At 47.7% G+C, this 20097-nt stretch overlaps 1 protein-coding gene across 3 annotated transcripts in view; it reads right to left on the bottom strand.

The window, feature by feature from the left end:
- Nucleotides 1–2231: 2231 nt before the first annotated feature.
- UNC5C (unc-5 netrin receptor C) overlaps nt 2232–20097 on the bottom strand; it is a 260117-nt gene continuing 242251 nt past the window's right edge. For all 3 annotated transcript variants that reach the window (XM_026102442.2, XM_026102441.2, XM_064510505.1), the window contains 5 exons: nt 19096–19329; nt 13901–14050; nt 13427–13591; nt 8853–9031; nt 2232–8611 (listed from right to left, as the gene is read on the bottom strand). In XM_026102442.2, coding sequence (XP_025958227.2) covers nt 8446–8611; nt 8853–9031; nt 13427–13591; nt 13901–14050; nt 19096–19329 — 894 coding nt within the window. In that variant the 3' untranslated portion in view covers nt 2232–8445. The remainder of the gene's footprint in view (nt 8612–8852; nt 9032–13426; nt 13592–13900; nt 14051–19095; nt 19330–20097) is intronic.

The raw sequence follows: 20097 nt of genomic DNA on the forward strand, positions 1-20097 counted from the left end.
ATTTCCAAAGTCACGCGGTCGGGCTGTACCCGGGTTGGAAAGGACCGTGCTTGCCGGAGAAGGTCCCAGCTGGCTTTGCCCACGTTTGTTACGTGGCGCGTGGGACGGGCGCGTCACCGCCGGTCGATCCTGCCCTTCCCTTACAGCATCATGTCTGCCCTCAGCTCGCCGCGGCTCACTGCGTCATACAGTTTTCAGGCTGTTTCCCACTGCTCTGCTCTCCGTGTCTGTTCCTCCCATCCTTTCTTTTTTCCTTAATTTTCTATTGTTATGCCTCATGTCCCTTGAGATACAGTCTCTTTTCGTGTAGAAGCACCAAGTCCTTTTTTAATGTATAAGCTACCTCTTCCTAAGTAGCTTTTATATATAAGCTACCTATTCCTATACCAGAGAAGATAATGGTAAGATAAAATGAAAGAAAAATAGTTCTCCCTCCGTGTTGCCAAAGGTCTGGTGTTTTTCAGATGAAGTAAACCTGTGGCTAGAACTTCGCTGCAGCCATATTTTGTGCTCAGCATGCTTCAGCAATGCCCAGGACTGCTTCTGGGTGCTGATTGCCCCAAATAACATGTCTATGAAGATGTATCCACAGCATGAACTGCTGGGCTCTACTAGTTCAAATATTGCCAAGCAGATCTCCATGGCTCAGGCCTTGGCTAGGCCCAAGCAAGGTAAGCAAGCAATGGATGGCCACAGACCTGGTCCAGCCGCTGTCCCAGAATTTTGGTTGATCAAACCATCCTCTTCGTTATAAGAGTATCCTCCAAATGGGCACGAAACTTGGCCCACATCTGGTCACCTATAGTCAAGGCCGTGAATGAGAAGGCTGACAGTTTCTGCTGGAGTTCCCCTGTTCGACCTGGCCAGAAAGGCACATGGGGCCATTCAAGTCCTTGTCCTTGGTCCCTGATTAATTCTGTACACTAAGTCAATAAAGTAGCCAATAACTTGGAATTTAAGTGCCTCAGTTATTCCTTTTTACTGGAGAGACACTGATATGACTCTGTTCGGTCAAGCCAGAACAAATATTCAAGCGTTGGCTCAATAACCTACTGGCCCTGGCAGCCACCAGCCCCAGCAGCTGCAAGAGCCCGCCAGAGCGAGCTGGCACTGGGTGGTTTGCGCTGCCTGGCCTCCTGCGGGAACTCATTCCACGCTCACTACGGATAAATTACAGGACCCAAAGGACAGTGGTTGCCCACACGCTCTTCTTTAGCATAGAAGCCGGGGAAAGGGAGGAGCCATCACCTGGCGTTTACCTTGCGTTATCGATACACTTCCGCGAAGTGCTGAACACCCACGGTGGTCTCCCACATTCAGCTCGGAGAGCCTGCGTAGTTGTCACGCAGCCCTCCTCCTTTGCCAGCCATTTGAGAGCACGTGAAGAATAGCAATGCGAGGAAAGTATAATATAGACACCTTAAACCTTGGGAATATCTTGCTTTAAGCTGAGCGGAAAGGGAGACAGATTTGTAAAGGTCTGCCCTTTTTGGGCTGGACTTCAGGTTCTCACAAACCTGGCAAATACACTTACCACCAGGTTCTCAGTTTTTGGGGCTGTTATAGCGCTGTTTCGTGTGGCTGCTTTGACTGCACAACCTCCTCTTCATTGCAGGGAAAGCCCGGGAGCGAGCGCATCGCTGCGTGGCACTGTCGGCTGCTAGTCTCTTGGCGCATGAGATGGCGCGGACTGAGCATTCTCCCAGCTTTCCCTCCTTACGGCACAGAGGGAGCACGCAGTGCTTGGAGAGGCCCGAAAGGCTGGCGGGTAGCGCCTGCGCGCACCGGGAGCGGGCAGGCAGCGTTGCCTCCGGCAGCACGCAGGCGGGACCCTTGCAGCCGCCCGACCTCCTCAGGCCGTGGCTGAGCGGCCGACGAGGTCTAGGAGAGGACCAGTCCCCCACCCCAAGCCCCGCGTCTCGGCTGGGAGAAGCCACGCGCTTGCACTGTGGAAGTGCCCCTCACGCCCACTGGAAAAGCGCAAAGATTAATTCGACTGTACATTGCTGGGAACGGGCACTTGGATGCTTGGGCAGTCGGTGCCCTGAACAGCATCTTACGAGTGAGACTATGCAAGGTTTTATGTGCAGGAACAATTCTTTTGCCCACGTAATTTTTTTTTTAAATAAATACAAGGCTCCTCATTCCTTCCAAGCTTCCAGGAACTGAACAATTGACCACAAGGTAGTGTTGCTTTTTTTTTTTTTTTTTTTTTTTTTTTTTTTTTCCAGTTGCTTATAAATATAATTTATTACCTGTTTAAAAATTCTTTCTTACACTTTGTACATGTCAGGCTGACAGAATAAATGCAGGCATTTACAAACAGAGGGAAGGAGAAAAAGGGAGGGGGTAAGAGGCACACTCAGAACTAGTAAACCACACCTCCACCGTACAGCGATACAAATAATGCAATGGCTAGCACTTCTCCAGCAGTAAGTCTTTAGAAAAGGAATTGCATAGAAGATACAGCAATAGGGAAATCAAAAAACCCAAACAAAATAGTTCTCCATGTCCGAATCGCAAAGAAAACAGCTCCCAGGAACCCGCGCAGCGCTGCCGTAGCGCGGCTGCGACACAGCCACTGGACACAGCGCCGCAGAGAAACCTTCTCAGCCTGGGGCACGCGGACCTTTCCTTCGTTGTGGGGCCTCCTTCTATGCTTTGGAAAGGTATCAAGTGTATGACCTTCGCATGGGTTTTTTTGTTTTGTTTTTAACTCTTCAATATTAACAGACAGAACATAGATTAGCAAAAAAAGTCAGCCACACAGATGTGCCAAAATGGTAATGCCACGTAATGCCATAACTTCTCTCTCTTAATATACTCTACTTCAAAAAAGTAGGTTAATTACTCACAGTTGGGAAGGGGTGTTTTTGCAAGGTGATTTACAAGAACTGTGGGAGAGCAGTGTTCTGCTTCCCACTCTCTCTAATTTTGTTTACTTTCCAGACTGATTTTCCTTTTTATTCTCACTTTCTGATCTCCCAAATTTGCTGGCAAGCTGTAGCATCAGCCAGCTGGAACCAGCCAGAGCAGCTCCTGCCGCAGCGCGAGCTTTGCTCATCCACGGGCTGCTGTCGCACCCAGCTGCAAGCCCACAGCTGGCGAGAGGCAGGGACCCACCCCGCTTCTGCCTGAATGCGAATGTGACAGCCTGCTTCTTAAAAGACAGCCAAGAAGCCACCTCGATGCCAAGATGACGGGATGCTCTTGGAGAGAAGGTCAGGCCCAGCATACAGTGCACGCAGCAATTAATGTCTTCGTAAACAGTTGCGGAGACTGGACCACCATTAAATACATTTAACCAGCGTCACAGAAAATGCGAAGTACCCATTCAGTGACAGAGGTTAGTGGGAACTCTGAATTATCATTGCTTTTTTTTATACAGGCAGAGCTTATCAAAGGACTTTCAGATAAAGGGATTTTCAGATTTCAGGGAACAGGTGCCAAGCTTAAAGGACAAGTAAGCAAATAAACTAAGCGATCGTCTTTCAAGAGAGGAGCTCGACCTACCAAACTTGAGGGCTCAGTTCTGCGGCTTTGGTTCGAGTCCAACCCTACTTCCTCGCCAATTTTTACACTGTTGGGTCTCGCAGTACTGCCTAGCCGACCTTGCAGGGATGATACAGCGCTGAATTTTGACCTTCATCTTCCCAAGCAGAAGCTGGTCATGAGAGTGATGGAGGACACCCACAACTAACATCAGAGCTAAAAGCCTCCAGCAGTAGGTGTCCTCTAGTTTTAACTCTGTGTGTGTGTATATATGTGTGTGTGTGTGTGTAAATACATATATATATATGTACACACACACACACACACACACACACACACACACACTTTGCATTTCTGTAAGAATCCCGTTCAAAGGATGTCAGCGTTACATGCTTCAGCATGTAAAAATCTGCAATGCAGAGCATTTTCTAAACTCCAGGTTTCACACACAAGCTAGGAAGGGATGGCAGTGATGCCCCTGAAGCCAATGCCTCCTCGGAGTCCTTGCGGGAGACGGGCCAAAGGTTCGGTGTTAGTTCATAAGCCGCCCCCTTGCCTCTTCTCCCTGGCTGATAGCAGCTAAGCTAGCCTGCACGCAACTAGTCACTCCGGGGCCAGACGAGGGTCCGAGTAATGCCCGAAAAGACTTTTTAACACGCACTAAGATACATTACAAAGTGCCCCGAACACGAGATCAAAAAAAAAGAAAAACCTCACTGGTATCACCTTGTTTAAAATAAACTTCGGTGCTGTGGGAACTACTTGGCTAGAAGATACAACGGTCTAACGGTCCCCATCCCTCCCTGCCCCATGCCTCCCCCCCCCCCAACCCCAAGAAATGAAAAGAAAAAGAAAAGGAGAACTGAAAAGAAACTATTTTAGGTAGCAATACAAGACATCAGGACACTGTCCACAATGACGGGCTTACAGCATGTAAATACATTTATTCTATATGTAAGCAACAGAAATAGCAAGAAACCCAAGTAACAGACATGTTTTGCTCTGTGCGCATCCCAGACTCCAACATGTCTCATGAGTGTCTGCATTTCTGCCAGGGCTATGGAAAAAGCCTCGGTCTCCCGTGGAAGCAAATCTTGACTCAAGAGACCCTAACTGCCTCAAAACTTTCAAGAGTCATTAAAACAGCACTTAGGTCTTGCACTGTTCAGCATGATACAGTGGATCAGCTGTGATCAGAAAACTTAACAAAAAAATAGACTTACCCTATACAGTGACAGCCACCTTTACAAGAACACAACACAAAAGAACTTAACAAAACCAGGTGAAAAGGACTGCCTCCAACAGTGATCCTAAATCAGAAATTAAAGATTTTCCTTGAAGTCAGTAGATATTTTATATATATTTATATAATATATATATTATTTATATCACTAGCAATCAACATGTAATGAAAAGGTGGTGTGATGGGCAGCAAAGCTGCTAGAGCACATAACCAAAGGTGGACAACTAAAAGGTTAAGCATTTTAAAAAATAATAATAACTGGAGGATAAGAAGCCTGCAGTCATTTCTTTAAAACAAATTTGCTTACCTGACATAAAATGTTACAACGATTCTTAAGAGCCGGTTCTGTCTGCCAATATTATTTGCCATTTTAAAGAGCCGCCTCATGGAAAAGTCTTTTCTAAGACAACTTTTCTCAGGCTTAAATGAAGTCACAGGTCTCGGTGTTTAAGTTCGAGCTCTGCCCCACGAGATGGCAGTGTGTACAAGCAATCGGGAGAGCAGGGCTGCTGCTAGCTTTCTCCACCAAAAATGGTATTTTGAGCAAATCTTGCTGCCCTTTCTCCCCCCGCATTCTGTGCCTGTGCCGAGAGAGGCAACAGCGCTTATTGCCATCCACCGCTGCGGACGCTCCTCTAAGTTAGCGCAAGCCCTTGCCTCATAATATATCCCTTTTACAGTGAAGCTGCAAAAGGAAAATGTTCTTTTTCTGTCCCAGAAAGTCTTAAGAAAGTTATTCATCTATTTTTCTTGAAGGGGGCCTCGGGGTGGGAGGGGGGAGCACAGGGAGCTGGCAAAGGGAGCACAGGCTCGAGGTGACGCACGGTGCCCACCCAGCGAGAGCCCCCAGCCGAGAGCCCAAGCCAGTCTGGATGTCAGAGACCAAAGACGGGGCCCACGAGGGGAAGGTGCCAAAAGCCGGTGAAGAACAAGCTAGGTATAACTGGTTATACCACAAGTTTACACAAGGGAGAAAAGTGGAGAGCCGTCCTTCAAGAGATGTTTTAGAGCTCTGAGGACGAGCAGGGTAAAACTGTAGGGAAAGGGATGAGCTGGCAGCCGAGTCAAAGCCTCCTGAAGATGGAAGCAAGATTCCCATTCATGCGGCAGAGCTCTGGATCAGCTGCTTAAGGTTAAAAGAAGTAAGAAGGTGGTTCATGAAAAGGACACCCTGGCTGGATGACTGAGTCCTTAGAAGGACTTCGCATTCTCCAGAGATGGTGATTATGGAGCCAAAATACAGACAGATGTTGAAAACCAAGATCTGTGCATGCTGCTCCCTGGATTTGATGGGAAGCCTGGTCTGATCCTTTGTAGATTGCCAGGTTACTGCTTATGAGAAAGGGGGTGCTTGCGAGCACTGCCCAGCCTTTAATGAAAACACCACCGGTGTCAGGGAGCTCAGAATTAGAAAAAAAAGTCCCAAGCCTATGGAAATGTCAAATGGGAAAAAGGTAGGATGAAATTTTCCTTTCATTTTGACCAATGACATTTTCAAAGTTACATTTAAAGGTGCAGACTTGAAAGCCTTAGGAAAAAAACAAACCACAAAAAACAACAACAACAACAAAAAAAACCCCAAACAACTCCTGTCTTGAGAAGAATGTGACGGGTGAATACACGTGCGGGCAATGCCCGCATGTGGGTACAACAGCAAAAACCAGGGGATGCCTCCAAACCTGGCACGAATGGGCTGGGGAAGGCAGTGCTCTCTGCAGCAGAAGTAAAGGACGAGCAAAACTGGAATTAAAACTACTGAAATACTAGGCTCTGTGTTCTACTAAAGGGTCAGTCTTTTCACTGAGCAGAATATGAAATATGTTTGCAGTGACAACTGAAAAAACAAGTTAGCTCCATTTGCCAAGGTCCCACTTCATGCGTTTGCAGAGGCCAAGAGGGATGTGGCACGGAAACAAATATGTCCAACTCACGGGGAGCTGCAACGCCCTGTGCAAGAGCTACCGCGACAAACCAGGAGCTGGGGGTATAGCGAAAGCAAAGCGCTGCAATGCACAGAGCTCGGCCTCCACCGCGCGGCACTGGGCACGCAGCAGAGACTTCCCTGGCCGCAGCTCCGGCAAAGCCACAGAGATCCGGCGAGCGACTCATGCCCAGAAATGACAGAAAGGAGCACTCCTCACGCCCAGTAGCCTAGACTATCACAGCCACTAAGCAAAGAGGTGGTTTTTAGCAGGAGTGAGTGCCTCCAGCTCCATCTGAAGCTAATGGGAGCTGCTGGCTCTCAAATCTCTCAAAAATAAAGCAAGGTCTCTGGAGGCTCACCTTGGATGCATGGATCAGGTGCTCAATGTCAGTGCCCCCACATGCTTGCACATCTGCTTCCCAAACGACAGGCTACGTGCATCTGGACTGGGAGGCAGGATCACAGCACGGGATGGGGTCGCCCCAGCCTTCACGGTCACCTTGGGGTAGGATTGCTTCTGAGAGCAATGGCAAACCGGGGGTGTCGCAACACACCACGGCTTGCCGCAGGGAGACATGCTGGGTTAGATCCTTTGCTGGTGTGCATCAGTGATTTCTGTGGAGCTTCACCAGTTTGAACTGGCTTTGTAGCTGGCATAAAGCACAGCAACTCTACTGCTATGATGTGAGCAACCCTTGTGGGCTAGCAGAGGACTCTGGAGGATGCGTACAATGGCTGGAGAAGGGAAGGACAGACAACACAGTGGGAAATGTCCTAAAAGACCTTCAGGATGGGGACAACAGGTTCTATCAAAATGGGAATGATTCATCCCGCTGCTGACAAAATTAGAAATAAAGTAAGAATGGTAATAATAATAATATTCATTATAATCCTTGCACTAGATACTAATCAGTAAATAATTATCATAGGAAAATCTCTTATTTTTTTCTGGATTTCTTTTTTCCCCAACCACTCTGAATTGCATATCCAGCCCCTCCCCTCCCCCCATATCACAAAGGGGTGGAAAGGGCGTTATGCTATGAACGGAAAACTAACTCCCATCCTATGTTTCCCACTGTCCTACAGCTATTTTCCACACAGGCTCAATGGGACTCCCTCAGGGAAGGACGGGAACATTATGTTTGTTCCTGCTTAGCACCCAGAGTACCTGCTTTCCAGATGCACACCTCTGCAACTCTGGGGTTTTTTTTTTTACAAGTAGGTCTAGGAAACAGAATAATGACAGGAGGATCATTGCGAGACACTCGATGTGCAGAATTGTAGCCAAAGTCTGAACTCACCAGAAACCAATAATCTGAAATAGCCACAACCAACTGTCCATAGCTTTGTCTAGAATGGCTTTAAACAAAAAATATAAAGAGCCATGGACAGTCTCCTTACCCCTGTCCAGAATATGATGTAAACAACATCCATAGAAACTGGGATTGTTAAGAAAGTTTATCCATATATCTGGATAGCAATAAAAAGCGTTTCCTAGGAAACTGTAAAATCCTGTACCAAGCAGTGTACAGCCAAGCCGAGAGGAACATCAGGTTGATTTATATTTTCAAGGTACAACTTTGCATGATTTCTTTTAGATCCTGTGATAATGTACAAGGAGAACAAGTGTGAAGGTCAGGGCTGTGGTTTTTTTGTTTGCTTGCTTTCTTCTCTGAAATGTCTCTTGTGTAACTCATTGGTCTGGGTTTTCTCTTCAATTCTCGTGTGTAGCAACAGGGCATTACCACTCCCTGTGTCTGTCCTTCCTGATCACGCCAAGGCTACATCAGTAATTTCCTTCTGCTGCCAAAGAAACAACGGTTTCGTGTCTTCCCATTTCTTCAAGCACTGCTGCCAGCATGCTCAGGTTGCCATCAGGGAAATTCTGGGCTTCCCAGAGATCCAGGATCACCCCAGTGGGACTCGATTTTGTAGCAAAATAATTTAAATACCTGCAACAAGCCAACGGGAAACTTGTTTTTTGCATGACTGTGAAGCAAATTTATCCAAATCCAGCCGATCCCAACCATGCCCACCACCGGCACCATCAGGGTGCTCATCCTCCGTGGTCAGCTTGACTAGGCTGTAGGGATGTCCGCTATCACTTATTTCAGCGGCATCCTACACGGACCCGGCTGCAGATACCTCGGAGGGGGCTGCGCCGCTCGAGCATGCGAGGGCGGCCCTGCTCACCTGTCCAGTTTCAGCTTGTGGGCCAGCATCCTCCAGTCATGGCCCCTGGTCTGGGGAGCGTCGAGGCTGCTGCAGAGCTTCTGCCGGATTGGCAGGGGGATGCTGAAAGCGCTGGGCCCTACGATCGTGGTGACGGTGCCTGCTGAATCCATGAGAGGATAGTCGATGCCAGTAGGTTCCTGGGGTTGGAAAGGAAGGAAAAAAACACTGTGGTGTTATTACTGAATGCAAGAACTGTCACAGGAGCGTATCCTAGGCCCACCACTTTTATTTGCACTAAAGGGGCAGCAGACCGCTGCTGATTAAGTTGTGTAGGCATTTATGTTAGTTAGTTGAAAAAAGAGAAATATTTATAGCCGACCTTGGCTGGACAGCAGATATTTCTTTTGTTTTTATTGAGGGTGAAGATTACTATAGCTGGAAAGCACAGAGCCCGGCTTAATTAAATTAATTACTAGAAATAAAGAAAGATCAGGCACTTGATATGTTTTAGAGCAAATTACTACTACTACCAGGGCTGAATTGGGCTCTCTCTACCTGTGTGAAAAAAGGCTCTCAAAGGTTGAAGGTAGGATCCGCACATAAGGAAAGCTGAGCATTTAACTATTTTGTGCAGTGACCCTTCTGTATAAGGTGACACAAGGCTGTAAGGGGTTGCGTGCATGTGTGTGCACAGGTGTGCGTGTGTCCCCAGGTCCTCTGTACACTCAGAAAGCTGGACCACAGGTGGAAATGCTTTCCCCAAAAGCTTCACTGGCTGCTGCTCCCATTGCCTGCGCCTCATGGTGCAGCCTCGGCGCCCTCCAAGACCTTTGATGCAGGACAAACCATGGAGAAATGGTTAATGCTGCACACACGGATCCTTCATTTTTATGCGGCTCTAAATCTGCACTGAAGATAGAGCGAGCACTTGGAGCACGGCTGACCGCCCTCCTCCCCCAGAGCAGCGCTCGGCTTGGCTCGGAGAGGCAGCAGAGGTGTGGAAGCAGGGACCGGTGTTAATGGCAGTGGGCAGCGCCTGAAAATTTGGGTGGTTGAGTTTGCTTGGGAATTGTCCCCCACACACCCACACAAATCGGGAACTTTTGCACGCTGTTGGGTGATTTTTGGGAGACTGGGCAGTCCCGTGAGTGCAACAGCTCTTTCTCTTCCCGTATTTCTGGCTCAGTGGCTTGCCGACCCCAAAGACCAGGAGTGGGGTAGGGCAAGAGGAGAAGGAGGAGGGAGTACTGATTTTTAAGATGTCCCTGCAGATGCGTTTCAAGTCAGGATTTTTGCAGTACTCATCTATTCAGCTAGTCACACCACTAATGAGCTTGTTTTAGGGATCATCTTAAATGTATCGCAGCTCTTCTCCAAGTGTTCGGGAACGGCCTTGAAGTGGAGCGTGCGTCCCTGGCCGCGGCGTGAGCAGGAGCTGAAGGCAAAAGCAGCAGGGCTGCTCCCGGCCAGCAGGGCCAGGTCCCCAAACTGCAGGACCCAAGGTACATGGGGAGCTGCCTTTTGGCACCAAACACATTGATGCTGGAGCAAGGAAACTGCAGTTTCTCGATGAGACACTGCAGGGTTGCTAAAAACCAAGCTGAACGCAATCCGCACTGCCCGCTAGATTGTGCAGCAGGGACATTTCTCTCATATGCAGCCCTTCTCATCTTAAGCTATCAAAGCATGCTGGGGGGAAAAAAAAAAAGGCAAGTATGACTTGTTCTCCTTTTACAACTCTCATTTGCATCTCCAATTATCCTCGTTTACAGTGTGACCGGCCTGAGGTCACACTGGCAGAAATGGTGGGGGAGCAGCTTCGCCTCCGCCAGATCACAGCCCTGAGCAACCAGAAAAGCTAGTGCAAAAGGCTCCTTGTTAAATGTCAATTTGTTTGTTCTTCTGTAAGCTGTCTTGTTGCTTTGTGTAAAACTGGCTGCGGGGAAGGCCCCCTAAACCCCCAAACTGTCTCAAAACGAGACAATGCTTGGTTTAAGCTGCCATCACAAATCCCCCAGGAAGTTAGCTGGAGCTATTCACAACAATCGTTCAGGGCCTAAGTTGTTTCCCCCTGCAAAAAGTATATAGAGAAAGGAGGGGAGAGTCACTACCTGTGGGCAATGAACAGCATTTTGCCTCCATTCCTTTCTCCACTTCACTTAATTCTATTCCGCTCTATGCCTTTTTTTAAATAATTTAAATTTTCACTAGCCAGTGAAATTTTTAACCAGAGAAGCTTTATGCCATACTGCCATGTCCTCAGGTAACATGCCTGAAGATGTACTGGCTATGGCACCCCTCCGTCGGCACCGAGCGCAGCGCTCAGCCCCCGGGGCCGGCGATGCCGGGCCACCGAGCCTGCTACGGCTCTTACCCACCGCAGGTACCTGGGTCACCGACCAGACGTGCCGCCCGCAGGGCTCGGGGCAATGATCTGCTGCTTTCCCAACTGTCTGGCAGCGTGGGCTGCCCGGTAGCTGGCAAAATGACTTCTTTGCCACAGCTACTGCCTCCAGACGCAGGCTGGTGGGTCTGCGGCTCTGTGCGGGGTGGCGATGGCCCTCCACCTTGCACAAGGTAGGAGTATTTGAAGTGAACACACATTTCTGGGGTCGTGCTAGGGGTCTCTTTTTGGGTGATTCTTCAAAAGCCAAGGGTGGAGGTCCTCTGTCACTCTCCTTTTCTCTCTGTTCACTTATTTACACATTTTGGCACTTAATAGGTTTGTATTTTAGAAGTTCCAGCTGAGACCAGGTCATGCTGTGGAAGTCACTGCATAAAGTCAGACGCCTGTCTTACCTAGAGGCGTATACATTGTTTTTTTCAAGTTTCCAGGCAACTTTTGCCATCAAACAAGCTGAGGGTTTTTTTTTTCTTCTTTTAATAAAAAAGTTGACGCAGTGCTGTCTGCCAGCCCTTAGCAGCTGAAGGTCCTCCTGCCCCTCGCACAGTCGCTAGGGGCTGCCACTTGGTACCAGGCGTGATGAGCAATTCTCGCGATCCACAGCCTCGCTAATGGCAGTATTATTCCCTCACTGTATTCATTCCTGCTGGATGGGATCACAGCACAAGACAGGAATATTATCCCATTCCCTTTGAATCTATTATCAGGTCCTATTACATACAAGCAGCTGAAGATAATTATAGTGTGTACTTGCATTTCATTAAAGTTACTCTCAGTTCTTTCTCTTCTTTAGGTTAAATTAGAGATTACCTCAATGCAGCACTTATTACAATAATTGTTTATGATACTTGTTTTACCATCTGTCTTTAATGTTGTGTTTTCCCCAGCTGAATATATAACTTTACGCCCAATAACCGAGCAGATGTTATGGGTAATGACGCACACCGTCGGGGCCCTGCAGCACAAGTAACTTTTGCCTGTTGTCTCCCTGTCCTTCCCAAAGTCAGCCAGCAGTGTTCGCCACCCGCAAGTCGGTCTGATCTTTCTCAGCAGCTGAGGTAACGATGCCCCTGGCCAAAATACTGTGACTACATGGTACCAATGCCTCTTCTGCTGCTTCACCCTGTGACTCGTCTTCAAAGGGATTTGGAGACATGGTTGAAATTAAACTACAAAAGGTAAATAATAAATAAATAAAAGCAATGCAAGACGAGGGCATGTTCTGGGTTTGCTGTGTGAGGTGGGTTAAGTTCCCAAACGCGCTTACCCTCACACTCAATCCTCTACAAAGAGAAAGGAGCAGCCCGTTAGCAAGACAGGAGCTTGTTCACCCTGCTTGTCTGACCTGTGTATTTCAAAGGATTTTATTGTGTTCCTTTGTCTTGACCTAGTAGTGATGAAGGACTGACACTAACCTCAAAATTGTGGCAGCACCTTGGAGGTATCAGGCGCAAAAGCCACCAGCATATTCAGTGAAGCCAACACTTCTTCACATCCAAACCGACCGCTTGGGGCCAGCCCTAAGTTTTACTGCCCCAAGGGGCTAAAATTCTTCAGATACTAAGTAGCAATGGTAAAGATTTTTCAAAACCTATGATCATTTTTCTACTGGAAAATATCAGCAGTCAAAGAAAAGAGCATTGAAGATAACAGTCCTGATCTGTAGCAGTAGCAGAGTCTGAGGGGGAAAGTCTATTGCAGCTGGCCCAGCTGATATTCTCTATTTCACAGCACTTATTGTGTGGGCTTAAAGTGAAGTGGCTCACATGAATATATGGTAATGACATTTTCCTATTCTCCTTTCTCCCTTTCCAGTGAAAGGGCAGGCACGGCAGCTTTGTGCAGTGGCCTGCCAGGAGACCAACCATCCAGTGCTTCTCGAGGAGCTGTAGGCAGAGAGCTCCTCCACGCAGACAGAGAGGGGGCACCAGCAGGAAGACCATCCCTGCCCTCCTCCCTCCCGTGAAGGAGGGATGCTCCCTTCCAGATGAGTGTGTAGAGGGAAAAAACTAAGGGAAAATGCAAGAGGAGACACAGAGCAACAACTTAATCCAGCCTTTATGTCCACTGCAGCAGCCTGAAGCAAAATGGGAAACACTAAACAGGTAGAGATGGGAAGGGGTATAGCTCCTTAACTCTCCCATTTTCCTGCAATCGGTTAGGGGACAAATGCAGTAATGTCATTTACCTCTGACACTGAGCAGTTGAGCTGAAAGATCTGCCCTTCTCCTTCAACCTGCCGTACACAGAGTTTACACACCAGCTCCAGGGTATTTAGGCTGAACCTTTCCAGCGTGAAGGTGCAATGTAGGTTCCTCTGACACCCACTCCAGATGTGGTAAAAGGGAATCTCCTGCAGAAGGAGAAAAAGAAATAATCAAGGAAGGCTTTTAAATCGTAAGAGTTTTCCCCACTCCCCTTCAGCAGATTACTGGCTCGGCTCCCATGCGGCCCCAAAGAAAGGAGAGCAAAAGGCCTTGCAGCGCCAGGTCACAGATGCTGAGACCACAGGCTCTGTGCTGCTGCCAGGGCAAACAGTCCAAGGAAGAAGTGCCCAAAGCGCTGGAGCCAGGCAACTAGTGTTTTTAAACACCCTTGTGCATCACTGCATCTCTTTAAGCCTCACTGCTAGGACCTGATGTGAACAGTTCGTGATGCTTACCTGGTACTTGGCCAGCAATTTGCTCTTCCAGAGAGAGTGGGCAATGTCATGAATGGACAAGCGGAGGTTGTGGGTGCTTCCCTTGAAATGCAAAGCTTTGGGCTCTTCCAATAACTGCCCGCCCATCTGCCGCTCAAGCTGTAGCACTTCCTGCAGGTCAGCAATAAACACAAGAGAGCAGTCAAGGCATGATCCAAACCGCACGTCAGTCTGCTCATTCCTGAACGGGGGGCTACCGTCGATGCAGCAGCTTGTATAACGTGGAAAACGCGCCCAGGTACTGTACACAGCTATACTACCCGGTGAACCTGAATTGCAGTAGCAGGGCTGAACATAATCTCCCCGCCATGGGTACAGCAGCGATGCAGGCCCCCCCACACCATTACCTGACAGGTCCTGTATGCAGGAAGCTGCACTGCATGCAATTAAACTGAAGTCAAAGACTGCGCATCTGGGCACTGTTTGAATAACGAAAAATACCAGTCTTCCCTACTGGTCATCAAATTGGGCATCTAATGGTAGCTTTACTATCTTGCCTTTGAAAGGTCTTATTCATGCAGGTCCCGCTGCTAGGTGGCTTGTGCATACGTCAATTGGGTTTTGGCCTCATGGCAAACGGCTCTGTGACAGCAACACAAGAAATGAGAGGCCAACCTGAGGCCAACCATGTAGCACAGTGCTAGCAAAACAGAAGGAAGACACTGTGATGGAGCAGTTTGTATGGATGAATACATAAATTCAGGGCTGCTGAAACACTGATCTTCTAATTAAAAGGTAGTAAGCTACAAGTCTGCTCATTTTTCTGACCCTAAAAATAAACATACGCCTGTAACTAATGAGACTGTAGTGGACTGTTAGCTACAGAGATACAGCCTATTTGTAGTACACAAGGAGGAAGCAAGAACAAAGGCGGCCACACGAGCTCCATTAGAAACAAATACAGCCAAATTCAGTCTTCTTTAATTACAAAAGCCAAGTGAACAGCCTCATGCAGCCCAAGCCCATCAAACCCAGCATGACCACGCTCGAGGAATACATGGGCACGCGAAACCGGGACGCCAACCCAGGCTAACTAAAGAGGATTACATTTTAGCTGAAGGCAAAACAAGCTACGCTTGATCACGATGAGGATCTAGTTAGCATAAGAGAAAAGCTCAGGTCCCTCATGAGCCCAGCACCTGACAAATCCTGAAGCTAAAATGATGTTTGTTTATCAGCCATTAGAAGAAAAGAAACATAATTAGGAAACCTTTTAGATTAAGGTTGTGCCAATGAATCAGTTCCAGCGTCTTTCCAGTACCTCTAATTACCGCGTCAAGATGTCTAAAGAGCAATCGATAGTAATTATCTGATTACTATAGATCTTCATTATGTCCAAATTATCTCCCTGGAATGGCTGGAGGAAGATTCATGGCACCGCGTGAGCTAATTGCAGGTAGGGTCCCTTGAGCACGCACGTGGCATGGTGCAGAGAGCTGCCAGCAGCTCATGCCTGTGCAGCCCCACATCCTCCTGCCTGCCCTGCTGGGCCCTCCCCAGCCTCACGGGTTTGGGTGTCTAATTTCAAGATCCCACTTTCAATAATTTTCGCCCTTATTCACTGTAGCCCCTCTCTAAGCTCTGACAGGAGGACACTGGAGGAGCATGCTCTTCTCCCATGCCGGCAAGTCAATTAATTCAGAATTAATTTGGAGGAGCCACCATGCTCACCATTGCCCTTCACATGTGCAAGTTGGCTTTGGCCATATTGCATTTTATCTGGCACAGTGCTCATCCTGCCAGCTGGCATCGCTATGCTGTGGTGAGCCGAAATCTGAGCAGTGAATCGCTGCAGGGGGTCGGGCCACCTTTCCCGTCATACGGCCAGGGCCGTACGATGGCCACCCTCTGCATTCGGGCACGGTGTCCTCACCAACGGGGCACAACCACACAATGGCCTTTACTGCATGTTGTTGCTTTTCTCCATTAGAGGGGAAAATATGCATTAAATAACTGAGAAGAAAATAGCACAACCACTGTGGTAAGCGTATATATATTTTTTGAAAAACAGTTGTTGTACAGCCCTAAGTGGGTTGTGTGTGGGGGGACACTCTGCTAAAGCGTGAAGGAACTCACTCATCTCCTGCGGCTGAGCTGGGCTGCTCAGTCACTGCCGTGCTGGTGCACGGAGCTCAGGTGCCTCAGTGGCAAAGCCATATATAAATAGTTAAACGGACAGGGATAAAGCAGTGGGGTTTCTTTATAGTTATTATTATATTATTAATTTCTTTACAACAGACTAGTTTGGGCATCCAAGTGTAAAAATCCAGAAAAGAGGCTAACGGTTGTGATCATTGCCACCCTCGCCCATTCCCGAAACGCCTTTCTGTGGCTGCCCCCGGCAGGTGCCACAGCCTCCGTGGGGTGGAGGGTTCTGCGTGGCTGAGCAGTGCCGAAGCGACGCCGTGCTTCCCACCCCCCAGGAGCCAGAACGAGCCGTTTCCACAAGAAACGTTATTTATGACAAGCCGTTAGACTTCCCTACTGTACTGAGGGCTCTGGCGGCTCGACGGCGAGCGCTTACTCTGCGTGATGAGAGGATAAATACTGCGCAGTGTTTTATAGTGCGACTGCTTGTCTTCCTCTGGTGGCTGCTAGGACATACACAGCATGTGTCACCTTCATTCTTAGTTATAAATAATAAGAGAATACATTCAGTTGCCTATTAAAATAAATACATAACCCCCTATAAAGACTCTTCCAGGCCTCAAACACTGCAACGCAGGAACATCTCATGCTGCTTTTATTTCCCCTTGCCTCGCCTTGAGCCACCCGTGACTGCAGCACTGTGCTCTGGGAACGTGGTCGGCTGCCGAAAAACAGGCATTTCATTTGCTGCCGACAACTCTCCAGCTGCCTCCAAGTTACTTTTAACCTCGGGACTCTTCAGCTCACTGGCTGAGCCCCATCCGCATGCCTTGCCCAGTAAATGCTGGTTGCGGTTGCCTACTGCAATATGGCAGTACCAAGGACCCCAGGGCATGGCCGGGGCTACTGCACTGCTAGGTGTTGTGAAAACACACAGCAAACCACCATTTTTTTCTTTTAAAATAGACCAAATTTGAGTACCAAGGACACTGTCGCATAGGGCCTGTTCGTACACGTCTGTGAGGGTTCATGCTCAACCCTTTAATCTGCAGCTAGTTTACTAGTCTTTTTTTTTTCCTTCCCCAAACGTCCTGTTTCCAGAAAAATATGATTCATAGGTTCATATGGCCAAGTTTATGGCCAGAAAGCACTTTTGCTTGACCGCCTGTAAAGCACAAGCTCTCTTGGTCTTGAACCCAGCAGTCGTGTTTGCGTACAGCACCGCTCGTGTTTGTGCCCACTCAATCTTGAAGTAAAAGTGCTGAAAAGAAGAAGATTTAACCACCCACCCTGTGCTGTAGAAAGCAGGTGATGCCAGTGGGATGGTGGCCACCAGACTGGCTCAGGGACCTGCCTCATGGGTACTGACGCCCACTTTCCTCACCAAACTACAAGCTCACTTCGGGGTCCAGCTGCAGCAAAAGTCCAAGAATTGGTGTTTTTAACTCCTCCCTCGGGCCTGCTCCTCCTCCAGGTGTTTATTGCTGCTTTTTACAGTAAAAGATGGTCCCTCCATGTTATTCAGCTGTTCTCCTGACCCCGTGTGCCGTTGCCCTGAATCGGATTAACTTCACCTCACAAAGTTCCCCGTGGTCTATTAGAAACAACCCAACAACTCCTGAGTAACATCTAATTTGATTCGCCCCACTCTGACTGCATTAACTATCTGTTCAAGGCCACTCTCAGTCACTTACTATTACCTCAGGCCTTGAGGAACCGGCGGAAAATTGTATTATGTAACACGGGCCCTGAAGAGCAGAGGCATAAAGTTGCTGTGAATTTTGAAGTGTTTCCACTCAATCAGCACAAAGGGCCCTTTCCAACTTTTAAAGGGGAAAAAACAAAAGGGAAAATCGGAGGAGGGAAAATGATGGTTTCTGAAACCCTGATAGAATCAACACATTGACACAGGCAAGCCCCCAGGCACTGTACAGAAAAAAAAAGCATACTGGACATGCTGAAGACACAATCTGCTCATTTTGACTCTTTCTTACACTTTACTGTCCTTCTTATATTCAGTGAGAGAGCTCCTAGTATCCCAGTGACAAAGACAACGCATGGGCTTGGTATCAGATAGCATTTGGGATGGAAACGTTTTGTGTCAATACAATGTTGAAAGTCAGTGCCCCAAAACCCACAGACATCTCCCAACCAGTGTGTGTGGACATGTAGCTGAATAATTCCCAAATAAAGCTGATAAAACAAAGCCGTGTTCAGCATGAGGATGACACTGCTCAAAGTCAGGCTTTGAACTCTTCTTGCTGCAAAGATGCATTGGGGAAGCTGCACTGATTATGATTAAAGAAAAAAACCCCCTCTTAATAACTTAACATTCTTACACGTACAGTTGGAGTTGAATATTTTATGAGTGCCTCTATTATAGATACCATCTGTATAAATACACATTTCTAAAGAGAAATAGCGAGTATGTTTATCTATTTATTTATCCGGATGTTGTGCGTGTGGGTATGTGTGTGGAGCATGGTAGATTTATGCAGTGAGAGTAAGGTGTATACTTATAGAAAGCAACAGCTTTGGTTTATTTTAGTTGCAAATTCCCAGCACAAAAAGCTGCACATGAAGAGGTGTAATAAAGCAATATGAAAGCAGGCAGTGATTAACAACCCAGAAGCTTTTTTTATCATTATCAGCTATTTACAAAGAGGCATTTATATGTTTCCCCATCTCTGGGGAGCTGGCACTTAGCATTAAAAATACATGAATAACGAATGAAGCCGGGTGTACCTTATGGCCTTTTAATAATGCAAAATCTTAGGATTTAGGCTATGATACAGGTAAACAAAGGAAAAAAAGAAGGGTGGGCAGAAAACAGTTTAGCATGTGTGTGAAATCCTTATGTGAAAGACAAATCATAGTGGGGGGCTTTACAGTTGAACTGTAAAACACTGGCTTGTTGTCAAGCTCTTCTAATCAGAAAAATTATCTAGGGAATAGAAATTGCACTAAGCAGCACACCAGTGAAGGGTCTATTCACTGCTATTACTGCAATCCTGCTGCAGCTAGATGATTAAAGAAAGAGAAAAAGCAAGCGAGAGAGCAACAGCTACCTTAAGGGCATCCTGAGTGTCATCGAGGCAGTAGACCCGGATGCTGTACTCCAGCGACGAGCAGGACAGCGGTCCAAAGATGGCCAGTTTGAGACGTTTTGCAGCTGCTTTGGTGATCGACTGTCCCACCAAGGCATATGTGCTGAGGGTTTCTGTCAGGATATGGCAGGCCTCTGGGTCCAGCTGGATGTAGCACGGAGTGGTGAAGTTTTCCTCCCCGACTACCACCACATCCTAAGGGAGAAAGAGGCCAAATTAGGGCTCCTGCCCCCTGGCATCCTTCTTCTTCCTCTGCTCAGCCCAGGCCTGGCCTCAGCCCCCTTTCAGACAGCAATACCCCTTTCAAGCTTGGCCATGCTCAAAGTCCTCGCTGTCCGCACCTTAGGTTAATCAAGATTTAAAATCCCCGCTTCCAGCTTTTCTCCTGCCTGGGCACAGGGAGGGGATGATTTCTTGGGTGGTGATCATAGTGGTGGTAGAAATCTCTTCCCATCCTCAGTTTCAGACCTGTAACTAAGCCCTGTAGCTGCCTTTAAACCACGGGCCGAGTTAGGCAAATAAGGGAAAATATCACCAATAGCTTATTGAAAAAGAGGCTTGCAGAACTAATCATTTGGTGGTCAGTATTTAACATCAGTAGTCATGTGCATGTTGCATGAATAACCGCCCTTCACTTCTTAAGCATGACAGTAAGGAGTTACAGACACTCAAGGAGGAGAAGTAACCTCTGTGATGGCTGAACGCCACATCTACGTGAAATATCACCTGCTGCTTCATCGGAATAATTTTCCGTGACGAGACTGCAGGGCAAGTGAAAAAAATACACACAGCCCGACTGCAAACAGCCTCCTCCCTGTGCTTGGAAGAAAACAGCTCCCCTGCTAATTTCTCCATTCAACCCTGCATGTAATATGCTCCGCACAACACAAGGTGCTTTGAATGGTTTAGAGAGAGTGGAGAAACAAAAAGGCAGCAGAGGATTACGGCCGTCTCTTGCAAAGC

This window comes from Dromaius novaehollandiae, chromosome 4, assembly GCF_036370855.1.
Source record: "Dromaius novaehollandiae isolate bDroNov1 chromosome 4, bDroNov1.hap1, whole genome shotgun sequence".
Classification (NCBI taxonomy): domain Eukaryota; kingdom Metazoa; phylum Chordata; class Aves; order Casuariiformes; family Dromaiidae; genus Dromaius; species Dromaius novaehollandiae.